The 20,053-nt window shown below is 33.2% G+C and overlaps 1 protein-coding gene across 1 annotated transcript; it reads left to right on the forward strand.

The window, feature by feature from the left end:
• The first annotated feature begins 16,696 nt into the window (after window positions 1-16,696).
• Window positions 16,697-19,665, forward strand: LOC133316880 (GDSL esterase/lipase At5g37690). Its single transcript, XM_061518677.1, has 7 exons — window positions 16,697-16,928; window positions 17,046-17,173; window positions 17,266-17,392; window positions 17,511-17,623; window positions 17,783-18,047; window positions 18,151-18,165; window positions 18,201-19,665. The coding sequence occupies exons 1-7, from the start codon at window positions 16,697-16,699 to the stop codon at window positions 18,440-18,442; spliced, it is 1,122 nt and encodes a 373-aa protein (XP_061374661.1). The 3' UTR covers window positions 18,443-19,665.
• The last annotated feature ends 388 nt before the right edge of the window (window positions 19,666-20,053 follow it).

A 20,053-nucleotide genomic window follows, 5' to 3' on the forward strand; every position in this document is an offset into this window, starting at 1 on the left:
AGTTTAAAGCAAGAACCTTTTTAAAATTCAACTTCTTCTCATCACAATTTCGGAAAAGGGTTTCTGAATCAAAAGAATGCAGAAAATGAATAGAACAGTTTAATAAAAGGGATTATGTCACAGGAGAATTCAAATCTTATGTTATAGATACGTCAAATGTGGGATCCACTTACTTAAAAAAATAAAAAATAAAAAATTGAGTGGCACACTTTATTATGGTGTGGACAGAAAGGGTTTGTTTTCTCATGCAACATTATAAAAACAAACCCCTTAATAAAATTGTAAATATAAAGAAAATAGAGATCATCCAAGAAATGCAAGAATGAAACATTTTGAAAGACAGAATAATCATGGGGAGAATCTAAAGATGTTTTTTTTTTTTACTTGGGGAAGAGCGGCAAGAGCTTCAGCCATGGCCAAGTTGGTGATGTTAGCTGGTATCTTGTTCTTCTTGCAGAGGGTCTGAAGCTCCTTCCTTGAGAGGGTGTGGAAGTCCATGATTGTAAGTAGAAAAAAGATAGATCAAAACAAAAAACAAGGTGTTTTGGGTTTTTGATGAAATGAAAATCGAAGAATGCGGCGATAGACACAAAGACAGAAGATAAGGTAATGGTGAAGAGAGAAGGAACATGTGTAGGTTATTACGCCGAACAAGGCAAGAGGCCCTGGGTGCTTTCGGTGATTGTAGTTTTAGTAGCGATGGTGGCTCGTATAATGGTGCTTCCGGTGATCGTCCTAAAAGCTAACTCAAAGGGTGGGAGACTGGGAGTGCTCAAAGGGTGGGAGACTGGGAGTGCCCAAGGTCTTTCTAAACTCCACGTTAGTTACACATACAATCATCCTAAAAGCTAACTCAAAAGGTGGGAGTGCCCAAGGTCTTTATAAACTCCACGTTAGTTGCACATACAACTAATGTGGGACTATACACGCTCTCTCACACAAGAGCCCATTGGGCTTGAAAAGTGGACAATGCAACAGGCCCAGCCTACCTGTGCTAAGAAACACCACAAGAGAAAGTGAGGGCGGCGAGGTTCTGATTCCATGTAAAGAACCTTGGGATACACCATCCAAAAGCTAACTCAAAGGGTGAGAGTGCCCAAAGCCTTTATAAACTCCACATTAGTTGCACATACAACCAATGTGAGACTATATATCTCAACAGAGACCATATATATGTAGGTCATTACTACGCAATTTTCTGGGCTTGAGCCCCTCCTTTGTACTAAAAATAAATAAAATTAAAAAAAAGTTAGGAGTGATTAGTTAAGAGTATCAATGTCCAGTTGATCACAATGTTGTGGAATTGTTTTTTTTGGGAAGAGGGTTTGTATTTTAAAATGAAATAATTTGTATCATTTTTATTTTCTTATACAGAGGTGCGATTCACATTTTTTATTTTTTTTGTCCACTTTTTTTCTTTTATAATTTATCTCTTTCTTTTACTTTAACACAATTCCATATTTTTTAAAGTGACACACACTTTTCTTTTTTCTTTTCTTTTTTTTTTTTTTTTTGGGATAAAACTCAACCCATGCACCCTGGACTGGACCACAACAATAATTATTTGAATTATTCGCCTTTATAAAAACACTTTTAATACTAAATGAAGAAAGCTACACGTGATCAACACTCTTAGGGGGCGTTTGGTTGAGGAGAAATTTTTTGAATACTAGGGAAATGTAATTATTAGAAAAATGGTTGGAAACTGAATTTAGTAGGAAAATGTAAAAAAAGTTGTTTGGTTAGAAAAAAATTTACCAGAAAAATTTGGTAACATGAGGGTATTTTGGTTTGGATTAACTTTCACCTTTTGCCATTTACCCATCTAACTAAGGAAAACCACCTCGAAGAAAGCTTTTTAATAGGTCGTGTGTTCTATTCTCTATAACTTACAAAAAAAGAAAGCTTTTTAAACAGTGATAATTGCTCCATTTCAAAGGCCAAATCTGAATAGCTATGCAATATGAATAGATAGGGAAATTTTAAGAAACTCTCTACCAAACAAGAAAATCAACAATTGCCAGCTTGATTTGATGGAAAAATTTTGAGAAACCCCCAACCAAACAGCACCTTAAAGTACAATAGTGAACGTGATGCAAACCCGGGTTTCAGCAATAGTAATTACTATAGTTGTCATGTGGCTAATGGGCAATGGCTATTAAGTTGTGACTGAGACTTCTATCGAAAAAAAAAAGTTGTGATTGAGACTCATGTTCAGTTGTCTAGTTAAAAAAATTTAGAGTAAATATTTTTTATCTTCAACAAAAAAATACGAAACTTATAAAAAAGTATTCAAATTAATATTTTTCAAAGAATTAATGTGAGTTTTTATTTTAAATTTCATAGGTACTACAACTTTAAAAAATTAGAATTTAAAAGAAATTACAAGTTAATTTTAGAGAAATTATAATTTTATTTAGTGACGTGAGAAGACCGAGCATTACTGAATGTCGTGACCCTTCTCTCGCATCACTCACACATTCTCTTTTGTATTTTTTATTGAGTGACGCCCTCTCCCTTGGGGCACAATCCTATAAATGCCTCAGGGGAGGAGGGCGTCACTCAATTAAAAAAAATAAAAATAAAATAAAAGAATGTGTGAGTGACGCAGGGAGAGGGTCACAGCACTCGGTGCCGCTGGGTCCCCCTCACCTCTATTGGTAAATACTGTGAATCAAATACCAGATTAAATTTATGTTTGTTAATTAATTTAGTTTAATTTGTCTATATTAATTTAAATCATTTTAGAACTGTTAATTAATTATTTTAGGAGTGTTAATTAATTTAGTTTATTTTAAAGATCCTCCTCCTCAGTTGATGGAACTTATAGTTGCTGATGCTAGAAATATGTCTAGCTTGTTAGTTTGTGATTTGTATTTTCTTTCTGTTTTTGGGGCTTAGCACTTCTTTATTTACAAAAAAAAAAAAATTGAACTATTAAGTAATTTAATTTAATTTAAAATTGTTATCAAATTAAATTTAATTTATGTCTGTTAATTAATTTAGTTTAATTTACTTTTCTTAAATTAAATTATTTTAGAACTGTTCATTAATTATTTTTAGAAGTGTTAATTAATTTCATTTAATTTAGTTGATGTTAAGTTACAATTGTTTTGAACTGTTAATTAATTTAATTTAATGTAGGAGTGTTAATAAATTTAATTTTATTTATGTCTATTAATTCATTTAGTTTAATTTACTTTTATTAAATTAAATTATTTTAGGACTGTTAATTAATTATTTTTAAGAGTATTGAATTTATTAGACTAAAAATACTGAATTGTTCGACTACTCACAAATAACATGTTATGCAGCATAGTATGTATACTCACGTGTCAAGGCAAAAAAATTAAAATATTATTATTTTAATAAATAATTACGAATAGATAGCTGTTTTAAAATTATCTACGGATCTATTGCACTCATTCACGTCCAAATTAGGCATGACTCCCAAGGCATTCACGCCCAAATTTAGGCGTGAATCATCTGGTGTTGATACGTGGCAAAAAAAGTGAACTTAAACTTTGGAAAGCCATAACTTTTGACTCGGATATCCGAATGAGGTAATTCTTTTTTTGATTCCACATAACTTTTCGAGATCTACGTAATGACATCTCATTTGATATATTTTATCTCTCACAAACACAATTCAAATTTGCAATAATTGTATTATATAATGTATTACCAAAAAAAATTAAAAAAGTATTATTAATAAGAAAAACAAAATAAAGATTTAATTTGTGATTTAAACTCAAAAATCAATTTGAAAAATCTGTATTAATAGGAGTTGATTGTGTTTTGTATTTAATAGGAGCTCATTGCGTTGTAATTTTATGAGTTGGTTACAGATTGTCGCCAATTCAAATAAATTTGCTGGAGGTTATTTGAATTTTTAATTTAATGTTATAGGAGTTGATTGCACTTTGTATTTAATAGGAGCTGATTGCGTTCTGTATTTAATAGGAAATTTGGTGCCATCTTATTTATAGATGAGTTAATCCACTTTGGTGCCATCTTTATAGTATCATTGTTGCAAATTTGAATTGTGTTTGTGAGAGATAAAATATATCAAACGAGATTTCATTGCGTAGATCTTGAAAAATTAGGTGGAATCAAAAAAAGAATTACCTCATTCGGATACCTGAGTCAAAAGTTATGGCCTTATAAAGTTTTACGATTAAATTATTAATTTTTTGTGCCACGTGTCAACACCAGACGAGTCACGCCTAATTTAGGCGTGAATGCCTTGGGAGTCACGCCTAATTTGGGCGTGAATAATCACGCCTAATTTGGACGTGAATGAGTGCAATAGATCCGTAGATAGTTTCGAAACAGCTATATATTCGTAATTATTTATTAAAATAATAATATTTTATTTTTTTTCCCACGTGCCAAACATGTCACATACTATGCATAGCGAGTTTGAAAGACAACATTAATAAATCGACAGACAAAAGTAGCGGGATATTTAGGCCCAGTAACGGTGATATTAAGGGGACACATTAATAAAACGAAAATAAATTTTCAATAATCTGTAAGATAAGAAATGTCTTACGAGTTAAATACGAAAATTATATGGATATAAGAAGAATTTGGGAATATAATGTTACCGACGCATACTTACATGCATATTTACACACACATTAACTTATATTTGTATCAACTATCTTATTATATTTGGCCTCATAACTCTTTTTAAGTGCATCTACATTCTAATTTTGCTACCATGCACATATATGGGTTGGAGTATTTGGTGATAGGGGTGTTCATCAACCGATCCAAACCGATTCAAACCGCGGTAATCGAACTGAAAAACCGATAACCAAATAAACCGAAAAATCGAAAACCGAAAAAAAACTGCAAATTTTAATTGGATTGGATCGGTTTTTGGATGTGTTGATGAAAACTGATCCAATCCAAACTGATCCAATATATTAATTCCCTTCTATCTACTTGGGTTTTTCCCCAATCATAGCCCAAAAATTTCTAAATCCAAGACCCATTAACCCATCAACTAAACCCCAAAAAAAATCTAGTCACATCTCATCAACTAGGGGTGTTCGCGGTCTGGATTGGATCGATTTTGGAAGCAAAAATCATCCGATCCAATCCCTTCGGTTTGATCATATCATCATCCATTCGGTTTGGATTTTTTTTCAAATTCGATCCGATCCAATCCAATTTTTTTCGGTTTGGATTGGATCGGTTTTCGGTTTTTTGAAAATCCTAAAATTTATTTCATGATTATTGTGCAAATAGCATCTTTTGTATATATTGGCTTTGTAATATTTTTTTTGAAATACAAAAGCATTAGTAAACTATAATATAAATTATTTTTTTTGGTAATGAGATATGAAGCTCTACAAAGATAAAAAAAATTGATGAGACGTGACTAGATTTTTTCTTGGGTTTAGTTGATAGGTTAATGAGTCTTAGGTTTAGAAATTTTCGGACTATGATTGGAAAAAAAAACCCAAGTAGGTAGAGGGGAATTAATATATTGGATCGGTTTGGATTGGATCGGTTTTCATCAACCATCCAAAAACCCATCCAATCCAATTAAAATTTGCGATTTTTTTTCGGTTTTCAATTTTTCGATTTTCGGTTTACTCGGTTATCGATTTTTCGGTTCGGTTATCGCGGTTTGAATCGGTTTGGATCGGTTGATGAACACCCCTATCATCAACAAAATTTTATCTTTGTAGAGCTTCATATCTCATTATCCAAAAAAAAACTATATTATAGTTTACTAATGCTTTTGTATTTTAAAAAAAAAATAAAAAATTACAAAGCCAATATATAATTTGCACAATAATCATGAAATAAATTTTAGGATTTTCAAAAAACCGAAAACTGATCCAATCCAAACCGAAAAAAATTGGATTGGATTGGATCGGATTTGAAAAAAATCCAAACTGAATGGATGATTATATGATCAAACCGAAGGGATTGGATCGGGTGATTTTTGCTTTCAAAACTGATCTAATCCAGACCGCGAACACCTCTATTTGGTGATAAAGAAACTTTGTTATTATCATGTGAACTTAACTCACAGGATTGGGACAGTTGATTGTAAATTTTTAGTATGTGACTCATTTATGACTCTTTCCTATTCTCCTTCTACCTTATCCTGACATGGTTAAAGGTCACTTAGTACCACTTTAGTAATAGGACCTCCTCTAGACCTAACAAGTTCTATTATCCAAAAAATGGAAAGAAGAAAAAAGAAAAAACTTTGTTATTTGAAAATAAACATAAAATAAAGAACAAACCAGAATTCCAAAAACAAAAATGGTTGCAATGGTTTGGTTTGATAGCACAACTTGCAAATGAAGCGAAGAGGTTTGATGTTGGACTTTTGGCCCTGAGGTCCCTATCCCTTTTGTCCCCTACACTCTCATCCACATGGCCTCTTACCCAAGGTTGTCAAAAACGAGCTTTTACCTAGAAACGGTAAGCAAATGTAAAATCGTAATACAAAACGTTAATTTTACCTATATTATAAAATTAAATTTTATATAAATATATATATATATATATATATATATATATATATATATATAATTAAGAAAAATAGGTCACCTGCCATCATATATATACATTTGCAAGTCCACATAATTAAGAAAAATAGGTTACCTCTTACACAAAATTTTATTTGGTGGGTAAGTCCACATAGTAACCAAATCAAACAATACAAGATAACATATACTCACCAAAATAAGAAATGAGTCGCTAGTTACTAGACCCAGTTGGTCTGCGTCTGCCGCACGAGCCCACCGCCCACGACTTCAAAGTTCAGATGGAGATTAGAGACAAAAGAGGAAGAAAGGAATAAAAGAAATCTAGGGATTTTTTATTTGGGGCTTTTTGGTTTCAGAAATTAAAATCGCGTATTTACATTTTCACGTTTAATTGCGACATTTTTAACGATTTCACCAGTAAAACATTTTTTCCCCAAAACGAAAACGTTTTGCCCAAAAAAAAAACGTAAAAGCAGCGTTTTTACGCTTTAAAACGCGTTTTTAACAACCTTGCTCTTACCCGCTATTTTTCATATCACACTTCTTTTCCCTCCACACCTTATTTACTGCTAGTTACTAATTATTGTAACTTGATGTGAAGTGTTAATTGTAAATAAGTTGAATGTAATTAATTGCCATTAAACATAGAAAACAGTAAGATTTTACCAAAATTTAATTGACAAGGTAAACCAAGAGACATTTAATTAATGTAATAATTTGATCTCACAGTTCTTTAATTTTTATCCCCCAAGTGGGCCCCACTCTCCATCCATAAACACAAACTCTTGCTCCTCTCTTTTATCCTCAGAGCAGAACAGAACAGAACAGAACCAAAACCTCTTGAGTTTCTCATTTGTTCTCAGCATGGGTTTGGTCAACAAGCGACTTACGTGTTCTTAAATAGTGTCAAACCAAAGCTAGGAAAGTTGTCAAATCCACCTGAATCCCCAATACCTAATTTTTTTATTTAAAAAAAAAAACAATTAGCTGAGTTCTAATGTTAAAGGGAAATTAGCTCAATTATATTCCCTCTAGGACCTCTGCAAAATTCAGCAAATCAAGCAACTTAGTATAAAGGCTCTATATATAAGAAAGAAAAATGAAAAATGGGGATGATAAATGAGTATTATTGTCTCCTTTCAGGTCGCTGACTAATAAACTAACAGCTTTATTAGAAAATACAAGATATTAAATGTTAATAAAACATTTCCCTTTTAAAAAAAAAACCTAACACCAAAAGAATAATTTCGAATCTTTACACTTCATAGCTACTGTAAGCATATAAATACATAGCTTAGGGGAGTTCAAGCATATAAATATCCTATCACCAGCTCCAACACAGTTAATATCTGCCTTCTTTCCATGCCACTCATGACACATTGCTGCTAACTTTTGCCAGCATCGATTAGCCTCATCAAATATCCACATCCTAAGACTTGTACTTTTACAAAAAAAAAAAAAAAAAGACTTGTACTTTCCAAGAATTCAGATAACAACACAACTACCATCTCACCATCACACTTCATTGCAAGGAACAATGACTATTTTGTCACACCTAGTCAAATTATTTATCAAACTGTCACGTCAACAGTAAAAATTCTCGGAATGTCACGTGGCATAATTCGCTACAATGTGCGGCGAATTATGTTTGCAAATAATTCGCTACACAGTGTAGCGAATTACTGCCTGCTTGACACATGTTATTTTTGCTGACTGTATAGCTTGACATGGCATAATTCACTACACTGTGTAGCGAATTATTTGCAAACATAATTTGATGTACATTGTAGCAAATTATGCCGCGTGGAATTCCGAAAATTTTTACTGTTAACGTGATAGTCTGGTAAGTAATTTACTGAAGTGTGACAAAATAATCATTGTTCCCCCGTTATAATGGATGATTATATGAAATCTTGTTTGATTATAATTTACTGGAGTGAGTTTGAATTTGAACCATTGCGTTTAGAAGTTGAAGTTGTAGTTGTAAGTTGTAACTTGTAATGAGCTAAAGGAAAAAAGTAGAGCCCTCTCTTTATTAGGGATTAGTAAACTACGACACTGTGAAGAGAAAAAAAAAAGGGTCCCTGAATTAAGTGGTTATGTCACTTATCTTGGAATTACATAAGATTTTTACTGTTTAGAGACATGAATGAAATCTTTGAAAATTAGTCTTTGTTTTATATATTTAGATTTACCCGTTTATGTGTATGTGAATTTAAATTGTGTTTTCTTTTTAATCAGTATTGAAATGGTTATTTACATAAAAAGAGTAAGTTAGTGATTGCCCTCACTCCTCAGTACACCCAAAAAAAAAAAAAAAAAACAGTGCAACCATTTATAAATTCATTGTCAGTAACTCAAATCTCACCTTCACAGTTCACACCACTTGTGTTGTAACACTCTTTTGTGTGTTTTTTTTCTTCCCGTATGTGATTGTTTTGTTGTTCTCCTTTGAATATGTGATGATTATATGTTGAGTGTTTTCTTTATTAGTTCAATTTTTTGCCTATATTTTTTGAATTTTGAGTTTTGTTTGAAATTTATATTATTTTCAAATCATCATGTGACATATTTGAGGATTTAGGTCATAAAAATGGACAAATCATGGATTGATATGCCGCGAAATTCAGTTGAATATCTACATGGGTTAAATAAGTTCCTAGATTTTGCATTTGAGAAACGGTCTATCAATGGCGCAATCATGTGTCCATGCCCTAAATGCGGTTTTAATAAATGGGAAACAAAAGGTATTGTGCGTGATCATTTGATTTGCAAGCATTTCCAAAAAAATTACAAAGTTTGGGTATGGCACGGTGAAACATATGAAACAATGATGTTAAGCGACACTCAAGTAATAGAAGAGCCATTGCAAAATGAAAAACCCATTACTAGACATGATAAATGAAGCATTTGGGATCAACAAACAACATGCATCACAACCCACCACTTCACCTGAATCGATGCTTGATGAAGAACGCAAAGATGTTACTGACTTGATTAGAGATGGTAGCCAAGAATTGAATGAAGGGTGTCAGAAATATTCAAAATTATCTTTTTTGTTAAGATTGTACCACATAAAGTGCCTATATGGTGTAACTGACAAGGCAATGGCATTAATATTGGAATTGCTAAAAGATGCATTTGAATATGCAAAAATTCCTGATTCATTCTATGAGGCAAGAAAGATCATCTACAAACTTGGTCTTAATTATAACAAGATAGATGCTTGTCCGAAAAATTGCATGTTGTATTGGGGTGAAGATGAAAAATTGGAGATATGCAAACATTGTAAAACTTCTAGATGGAAGCCAAAGGGTAAGGAAAAAAGAGATAACCCAACTATTGGTAGAAAAAAGCTACCGGCAAAGGTTTTGCATTACTTTCCATTGAAACCAAGGTTGCAAAGGTTATTTATGTGTTCTAAGACAACAAAGTCCATGAGATGGCGTGCTTTGGCGAATAACCCAGATGGATTATTGAGGCATCCAAGAGATGCAGAAGCCTAGAAGAGTTTTGACCAACTTCATCCTGAATTTGCTTCAGAATCTCGAAATGTTCGCCTTGGTCTAGCCACTGATGGTTTTAATCCTTATGGAATCAAGAGTAACAACTATAGCATATGGCCAGTGATCTTAATTACATATGATTGTCCTCCTTGGGAGTGCATGAAGCAAACTTCCTTAATTCTTTCAATGATCATTCCAGGTAAACGAATGTCGAGGAATAATATAGATGTGTACTTACAATCTTTAATCAAGGAGTTGAATGAGCTATGAAATGAGAGTGTGGAAATATATGATTCTTTTATGAATGAAGTGTTTAGAATGAAACCAACTCTTATGTGGACAATTAGTGACTTTCCTGGGCATGGTATTTTATCAGGGTGGAACACTTACACTGGTTATGCTTGCCCAACTTGTAATTTTGATACAACCTCATGTCGATTAAAATATAGCAAAAAATGGTATTTTATGGGTCATCGACGATTTTTAGAGAGAGGTCATTAATTTAGATTAATGAAGAAGCACTTTGATGGTACAATTGAAGAAAGGGATCCACCTATAATGTTGTATGGATCAGAGATTCTGAAGTAACTTGGTGATATCAATGTAACCTTTGGAAGCAACCTTGAGTCAAATAGTAGAAGGAAACGAGCTTGTTTAGAAGATAGACCAAAACATTGGAGGAAGAAGAGCATATTCTTTGATCTTCCTTATTGGAAGAGTAATCTTTTACGCCATAATCTAGATATAATGCATATTGAGAAGAATATATGTGATAATGTGTTATATACCTTAATCAAAGATGACAAATAAAAGGATCATCATGAAGCTCGCCAAGATCTAAAACGTATGGGCATAAAACAAGACTTTGGCCAACTGAAGATGGAAAATTTCTTCCTTTATTATTTATAATGACAAGAGAGCAAAGAAAGATATTTCTCACAACGTTGAAGAATGCAAAGATGCCAGATGGTTACTCAAATAATATATCTCGTTGCATTGATGACAAAAATGGTAAGATATTTGGTTTGAAATATATAAATACATAAAGTTTTTAATTTTTATAAAAAATTTGTCTTACTTCACATTAATTTTAAAATATATAAATAATTTCACTCTTATTCACAAAAAATTATGGATATGCAATAAAGTCTTTATGCGTTATAGACGAGGGACTCAATGTGCATACCTCACTAACACTCGCTCTAGCTAAAGGGGATGTTTTCTTAAGAAATTTTCCATATAAAATTACAAACACATTTAACCACGTTTTTTTCATTGATGGATTTGAGTTGGATTCACGGTTAGACTTTGAAAATAAGGATATGTATCAGAGTAACTGGGTGTGTACCAGGATAAATAAGGACATGTACCAGGGTAACCGGGTGTGTACCAGGGTAAATAAGGATATGTAACAGGGTCAATAGCGGACCTGCACTATTGCCCATGTGGGCAAGTGCTGTTGAAATATATAGTCCACATTGGTTGTATGTGCAACTAATGTGGAGTTTATAAGGCCTTGGGCACTCTCACCATTTGTGCTAACTTTTGGGGTGGTGTATCCCAAGGTTCATTACATGGTATCAGAGCTTGAGTGACTACAAGGTCACAAGTTCGATCCTCACCGCCCCCCACTTCAAAGTGGCATTAAAATAAAAGCACAAAAGGTAAAGCAAAAATTAGGTCTGTGCATAATCCACGCTTCAAGCCCAGAGGGCTCTTGCGTGAGGGGGTGTGTTAGAGAATATATATAAATCCTATAAAAAGGCCCAATTTTTTATTGTGGTTTTCCGAGCCCACTTAGTGTTGCTGCTCACTTCGCCCATAGATGACGGTCTGTATCAGAGCTAATGGTGGATTGGCCTGTGGTGATCTGAGTATGTCTTGATGTGGGAAGCCAGAGTCTTGATGGATAGCCAAGCCTTGATGAGGAACCCCATGAATACTCGAAGAAAGAATGCGGGCCTTGGATTCACACTTGAGGAAGAGATGTTGAGGAATCCAAGTGTGAATGATTGAGTGAAAAAAGTCCCACATTGGTTAAAAATGGACTAAGTGAGCACCAGAAGGACCCATGCACCTAATGCCTTAAGGTTTTGGGTTGAGACATGATGTCGAATCCACTTGCAACAGCTAATGTAGCCTTAGCTCATTGGTGGTGGCCCCCCGCCACGGACCTTCATGTAAGGAACCACTTCAACCAAAAACCTTAAGGTTTTGGGTGAGGGTCTTTTTTAAGGATTTATATATATTCTCTGACAATAGACACTAACTTGCAAAAGTAATTATTTTTTCTATTAAAAAATTGATCTATTTTGCTTATGGAGTTGCCAATTTATAAGCAACCAAATGTGTTCGGTCTCTCAATTACTTATAACCTGTATGTTTGAATAATAGATATGTTATACTACATTCTTGAAATTAATATCGTTGTGCTTATATTTGTGCCACTGTGCTTATATTAGTTTAGATTTACTAAGTTGTTACTTTCTCTTGTCTTAATGGTTGGTGTTGTGGTCATGTACCCAAAAGTCACATTTTTAATTATTATATCTAACCTTTTGCAAATGCAAGATAAGGCTATTTATCGTATATCATTTAATGGATCTTATGCATGGCGATAGCTTTAAAAAAAAAATCTGGGGGCACCTCGCCACTAAATGTGCAGACATAAATACAATTTTCTGGGTCCGCCACTAACCAGGGTAATCAGGTGTGTATCCGGGAAAATAATTTTCTACTTGGGTAACCGAGTGGTCTACCAGAGTAATTGAGTGGTCAACGGTCAAACATGAGTAGATTGGTGTTATGTTTGTTGAGAAGGTTAAATTTTTGAAATAATTTATAAACGAGGGCAAGATGATAATTTTATATTAGTGAAAGGTTACAATGGTCAAAAAGTCATGTATTTATCTGTGAAATTTGAACCCCAATTCAACTTTATTTACAATTCAAATTTTCTACTTCATTGACCCTTATCTCATATTTCATTTGCATACATGGAATATGAGATATCGTTGTATTTTGCTTATCTATTTCTTTTCTTGGGGAATTCTGCCCATTATCAATAATTAAATAATAATTAATATCACGATATTGTCTGTAATTAAAATAAAATTTAACATATAAGGGATTGGAATACCCACTTGGAATAAAGGAATATAGCAATTTGTTATGGAAACTTCACATAGGTGATTGAGATATAGAAAATATATGCAAATTTAACATATATGCAAATTGAAATTGGACGAGTCCAAGATAGTCAATGTTGCAATGGTGCAAATTTCCTACATAAGATCCTTTTTACAATGTATAGCCCTTTTGTTTTGATTAGAGGTGGCAAAGTGGGCTGCTCGCTCCGCCCCGCCAAAAAGCGGGTTGGCTCGCCCCGCCCCACCTTCGAAGATGGGCTAGATATCTCAGCCCGCCCTGCCCCGTCCCGTTTGGGCGGGCTGCCCGCCAAGCCCGTGACATTTTACACTAAAAATTAAAAAAAAAAAAAAAAAAAACCTGGGCGCTGGCGGGCTTGGCGGGAAGCGGGTTTGAGAAACTCAGCCCGCCTTCCCCGTTTGGCGGGCGGGGCGGGGCGACCCGACGGGCTCGGCCCATTTTTCCAGCTCTAGTTTTGATAGAATGGGGTCCATGATTGCTATCTCAAAAATGACCTAAAAACTAAAACTGTTAACAGAGAAAAGGTTTTGAAATACTACTTTTTGTTTTTAATTATCCAAATATATATACAAATAATTCAAACTCAATCGGATCCTGTTCTATTATAGTAACATTGAAAATAAATAGTCCATTTCATCGGAAAATAATTCAAACTCAATGAGATTCATTTGTTTGGACTTTGGAATGTAAATGCTAGTAATAATTTTCATAGGCTATAGACCTAGAGTTAGGGGTGTAAATGGGCTGGGTTAGGCTAGGCTTTGCCTTAGATAGGTCAGGCTTGTGTAAAAAGCATTGGATATGGCCTGGCCTATTAGCCTGTGTAGGCCCCAAATTATAAGTCTGCCCTGACCTATAATTAAAAAATAAAAGCCTTGGCCTAGGCTGTTAGCCTGTTTAAGCCTATTAAACATTCAATAATTAAAAGAATAACTAAAATAATATTACTTTATTATTCAAAATTATTAAAATAAAATTTTATTTATTTATTTTAAATAAATAATATGATATAGGCCGGCATGTAAGCTTATAGGTCAGACATGTACAAAAAAGCCTATGACCTATTTTCTAAATAGGTATTTTTAAAAGCCTAGGCCTATTCTATTTTACTATTTATAATAGGCCAAGTTTGGCCTAATATAGACTAGGCCGTAGGCCCCTGTAGGCCGGCCTAGTCCATTTACACCCCTACCTAGAGTGATATTTCCTGTCACGGACATGGCTTACCCTTTGCGGCAGAATAAATATTTGGTGTTACTGTTACACTAAGATTCAGTGCATTCTACCAATAAGAGCATTACACATCACAGAAGAGAGAAAAATTTTGGCAGAGAAAAGAAAACTTTAACTGACATATAATATTTCTATTGATGAGATGTACTGAATCTTTGGTACAACAGTAACACCAAAAATTTATTCTTTGCGGCAATTAATTTTCATAGGCAGTTGCTTGGTGATCAAAACTCAACAAAACTGATACGTCGCCATTTATTTGTTGCACATGCATATGACCTTATTATAGCCTAATAATTAAACCCCGCAATGGTGCTATTGGCTGATCATGCTTCATTGGTTATTTTTTTTTCCTCCTGAAATGGATTCATACAAATAATCGTTTTGTGAGAGGAGGAAGTGCGTGTAAATAGAAATATAAAGATTCACAGAACCACAGTTTTCGTAGGTATGACATCCAACTGTGAATTTTTTTTATAATATAACAATTCACTTTATTTAAACTTTGATTTACCTTATCACAAGTTGTTTTATCCTTTTGTTTTTTTATTCTGTCTGTTGCATAGGTTACCTTAAAGGTTAATATATTACTTTGAATTTAATAAATAAATATCTAATATATGTAACTTCAAATTAGCTCATACGATTTTAGAAAATTTTAAAGTCAAGATATTTTTTAAAAATAACAATTTTTTTAAAATGTATATAAGTTAATATAAATATATTTATCATTAATCTTAGTGTGTAATAGAGACTAATACAAAATTTAATAATTATATATTTGATTTTTTTATTTCTTTGTAGCAATATTTGTATGTACTTCTTATTTAATTTTATGTGCATAATATTTTTTCTTAAATGGGAAGCTGGTACATAATTAATACTTATATAAGTTACGTAGACAAAAAAAAAAGACAAGAAAAAATGTTTTCTTACTTTATTTTTTCATATAATTATAATATTCTTTATGACAAGAAAACCTATACAATTTTATTTTATTAATTTTTTATTTTATTAATGATTTTAACAAAATCGTAATTATATTTTGATAGATGTTCTTTGTGTTTCACACAATTATCTTTTAAAATTATAGATAAAGTCATGCAATGTGTAAATAATTTCAAATTCATTAGCTAAAACAAATGCATCTGTATTTTGTTTATATAGAAAGTTTGTATCTGATAGTTAATATTTGATATATAATCTGAAAAATTAATTTTCAAAGTAATTTTTTAAGTGATATTTAAGAGCTCCACACACTTTTATATATATAGAAAATAATAATATCTTTTATAATATGAGAAACTTTTTTTTTTTGGGTAAAATATGAGAAACTTTAAATCCTTAATAATATCTCAAAGCAATTTTATTCTTGTATGATGTATATAGATAAAAATATGTTCTCCACATCTTAAACTTCCACGCATCGAAATCCTTTCTGACAAAAAATAAAAATTCAAAAGTCGATAAGTTTTATTATAACTTGCTTCAGGAGTTAAGGTGCAAAATACAACAACAACAATAATAATAAACAAATAAATAAATAAACACCTTCCGGGCCCCTTCTGTTTCCTTCTAGTCAAAATAGGGTAACGAAGCAGGCATGACATTATAGCTAGTGTGTTCTTACTTCTCTTGTTCTTTTCTCACAAAAATAGGCTTTGATTTTTCTTTCTTCAAAGTCTCTCCACCAAGACAAGTGGTAGAAAATGGACACCTTTAATAGCCAAACTAAATATTACCTTAAATTAACCCCAAACAGCACTAGAACTTTGTGAGGTTAAGCCTAATTTTAAGCAATGTGGCATTACCTTTAACGTACAATATAGTTGGTTAACAATATTGAATGTAATTCATAGTAGTTTCCTTGGCAAAGCCAATTTGCTTGTCCTTCAATTAATGTTGCAGGCAGAGCAAGTAATGGAGTTGAGTGAGGCAAAAAACAGCAAATGCAACAGAAATTTGAGTACATGCATTATTGAAGTGAAGGAACTTGCAAAAGCTAACATTGCTGACTTAGTTATTTGAGTTGGCCAACTCCTGATTAGAGACTTCAACCACCAAATTTTCTGACTTTACTACTTAAGCAAACATGAGAGAACCCATTTAGTTTCACTCCTCAATTATCTACGCGGTTTGGAAAATAACCACCTAACATGCATACTTGAAGAATTGAGACAATAGTGCAGAACCTGAATGGTATATACTGCTATAAAACTCTTAACTCATTTTCCATATTTTCAGTAATAGAAGTTGGAAACATTGAAGATGTCAATGCCAAGGCTGGTTTTTGCTACATGTATTTTCTTACTGGCAGCAATTGCTTTAGCAGCTGAGCCTGTGACCTATGTCTTTGGTGATTCATTGACAGATGTTGGGAACAATAATTTCTTGCAATATTCTTTGGCGAAGTGTAATTATCCATGGTATGGGATTGACTATAGTGGTGGCCAGGCTACTGGAAGATTCAGCAATGGAAGGACTATTGGTGATTTCATATGTATTTCATTCTTCTCAAAGCTTTCTCTGGATTCCTCTTTCTTCTATTAATTGAATAATAAACTATTAGGATGTCATGCTTTGAAATTTGAAGTCTTAATTTTATTGCATTTTGCAGCTGCAAAGCTTGGAATCCCATCGCCACCAGCTTATCTTTCAGTGCCTCAAAACGTTGATGCCCTCCTCAAAGGGGTAAACTATGCATCTGGTGGGGCTGGAATTCTCAATGATACAGGACTTTACTTCGTAAGCAGAACATCTTCAAACGCTCAGGACTCTATTTACAATTTAGAACATCTTCAAACTCCAACTAATATTGTGTCTTGAGTGTTTTTTAGATTCAGAGATTATCTTTTGATGATCAAATAAACTATTTCAAGAAAACCAAAGAAGCAATCACGGTAAAAGTAGGTGAGGCGGTTGCCAACAAGCATTGTAATGAAGCCATGTACTTAATTGGGATTGGTAATACTTCACATTTACAAAAGTGTTCTACTTTATACTATATCAATGTTTTGAATGTTGCAAACTTAAATTCTTCATGTACAATAACCTTTATTACATGTCTATCTCATTTTTGCAGGCAGTAATGACTACGTCAACAATTTCTTGCAGCCCTTCTTGGCAGATGGCCAGCAATACACTCATGATGAGTTCATAGAGCTCTTAATCTCAACCTTGGATCAACAACTTACGGTAAAAACTAGTGTTAGTTATTAGTTAAATTAACATTTGCAAAAACGTAACAAATTACCATCAATTAATGAGACAATTTCTACACATCAATATCATCCAAGAGTTTTTACCTTGCATGAGAAAGAGATTGTTCTCACTAAAACTTAAGTGTTATAACAGACACTCTATCAGCTGGGAGCACGAAAAATGGTCTTCAATGGACTTGGTCCACTAGGTTGTATTCCTTCACAGAGGGTTAAATCCAAACGAGGCCAATGTCTAAAGCAAGTCAATGAATGGATCCAGCAATTCAACTCCAACGTACAGAAACTAATCAACAGACTAAACCATCGTCTTCCAAATGCAAAACTAATATTTGCAGACACCTACCCGTTAGTTCTTGACTTGATCAATAACCCATCTGCTTATGGTAATTTAGCATCTCCACTTAAAATCTTAAAACATAAGCATATGCAGTTTAGCAACTATACTTTCAATATTCAAATAAATTTTGTCCCTCCACTTTGGTAAATTGCAATAATTACCAATCCTGCTTCGGTTATGTGTTAACATAGGTCGAAATTTAACGATTCCGCAGGTTTTAAGATTTCAAATACGTCATGTTGCAATGTAGACACAAGTGTTGGAGGGTTATGCTTGCCGAACTCAAAGTTGTGCAGCAATCGCCATGAATATGTATTTTGGGACGCCTTCCATCCTTCAGATGCAGCAAATGCTGTTCTTGCAGACAAATCTTTCTCTAGTATTTTCTCATCAGCTCCTTCAGCAGCACCAGGGCCTTCTCCACAACTTTTCCAAACATTCATACCAAAAAATTAATAGGAGTTCATTTTGCAAGTTTAACAACATATGCAATCCAATCCAATGAAATGATACTGCCAAGTCTTGAGTGTAAGAATAATGTATACTTATGAGATAATGGCATATACTAATTTAAATGTAATACCTTTTATGATTCTCTTATTATAAATTGTAACGGGAACTACCTAGTCTTACATGTAGCAAAAATCAATAATGTTACTTATGAAATAATATCAAATACAGATTCTAATTCTCTTGTTATGCTCATTTCTGTTTGCTTTTCAATATAGCAAATATTGTTCATATTAAAAAAATGAATTGTTGACTTGAATATTAACATCCAGAAACCAATAACTCAATTGGCCTTTTAACAGATCCACAACAGTTACAATGAAACAATTCGGGGATTAAGCATTACATTAGAATTGGAACTTAATTATTTTTAAATGAGCCGGGGTTGTTTGCTCTCAGTTGATGGGCACTAATTTTTCCACATGAGAAAACTTGAGATGGGTAAAGGCCCCTTTCATTTAAGCTGATCTGCTTCGAGTGCTTGACAAAGCCCTCTCCCAACCTCTAAAAGAAGAGGACAAAACTAGACCTCTTATTTTAGAAGAAGAAGTCATCAAGCAAAACCAAGCACAAAAAGCTTATCTTAAACTCAAAGGAAAGGAGCCTTCATGCCCCATCCAGCCTCCCTTCGGTGTGGTTAAAGCAAAACAATCATCATCGAGCATCCCCAATAGCATTCACATACATAACCACAGAGAGAACCACAAAACAAAATGCTTGCAACTCAATTCAACCTAAAAAATGGAAAAAGAAAAAGCTCCGAAATTTGTAACGAATTCCCTAATTTCAAGGAGTAACAATCAGAACAAGACTAAATAACCCAAAAAAATACACACCCTAAAAAAATTTAAAAAAAAAAGAAGAAGTAAAAAACAAAAACAAAATACTTGCAACTCAATTTGGAAAAAGCTCCGAGCTTTGCAGTGGATTCCTTGATTTTAAGGAAAAATAATCAAATCCCAGAAAAGAAAAACAGAACAGTGTTTGTGAACGAATAAATTGTGGATCCTACGAGAAATAGCAAGAATCCATTGGTAATGGGAATATGCCAGTCCATAGGAACCGGTCAATTTTGCATCTTTTCGTATTCTCTATGCCATATGGTTAGAGAAATAGAGAATCATAGTGGATGCACGTTTGTTTAAATACAAAGAATCATGAATTGAAAATCAAAAAGAACAACAAAAAAAAGGGCTTAGAGAAGAAAAATCGAGGGAAATGATAAACGATTAGATCTGAGAATACAGAGGAACTAGTGAAAGAGATGGGATCGCAGTTTATTTATATATCCTTGCTTGGGCTAGGGTTTTGTGTATCACTAAAATTACCAATTTACCACCGTAAAGCCCAGATGTCAATTTCTACCGGCCCAATGTACTGAAATTTGGCCTAAGATGGATGGAGTTAATTTTATTGTGGTAAACGAATTTGCCCACACGGCTCATATTTTTAAAATATATATTTATATATCGGGATAAGATATTGTGTATTTTTTATATCTATTTTATTTATTCATCTCCAATAATACCATTATATTATAATCTCATTTAAATTTCA

Source organism: Gastrolobium bilobum, unplaced genomic scaffold (genome assembly GCF_033153095.1).
Source record: "Gastrolobium bilobum isolate Gb01-03AN ecotype WA unplaced genomic scaffold, APGP_CSIRO_Gbil_v1 utg9312, whole genome shotgun sequence".
Lineage (NCBI taxonomy): Eukaryota > Viridiplantae > Streptophyta > Magnoliopsida > Fabales > Fabaceae > Gastrolobium > Gastrolobium bilobum.

Coding starts and splice junctions, on each gene's coding strand:
- LOC133316880 (XM_061518677.1), top strand. CDS start 16,697: ATGTCAATGCCAAGGCTGGTTTTTGCTACATGTATTTTCTTACTGGCA. Junction 16,929..17,045: donor GACTATTGGTGATTTCATAT/GTATTTCATTCT, acceptor TGCATTTTGCAG/CTGCAAAGCTTGGAATCCCA. Junction 17,393..17,510: donor CATGTACTTAATTGGGATTG/GTAATACTTCAC, acceptor TCATTTTTGCAG/GCAGTAATGACTACGTCAAC.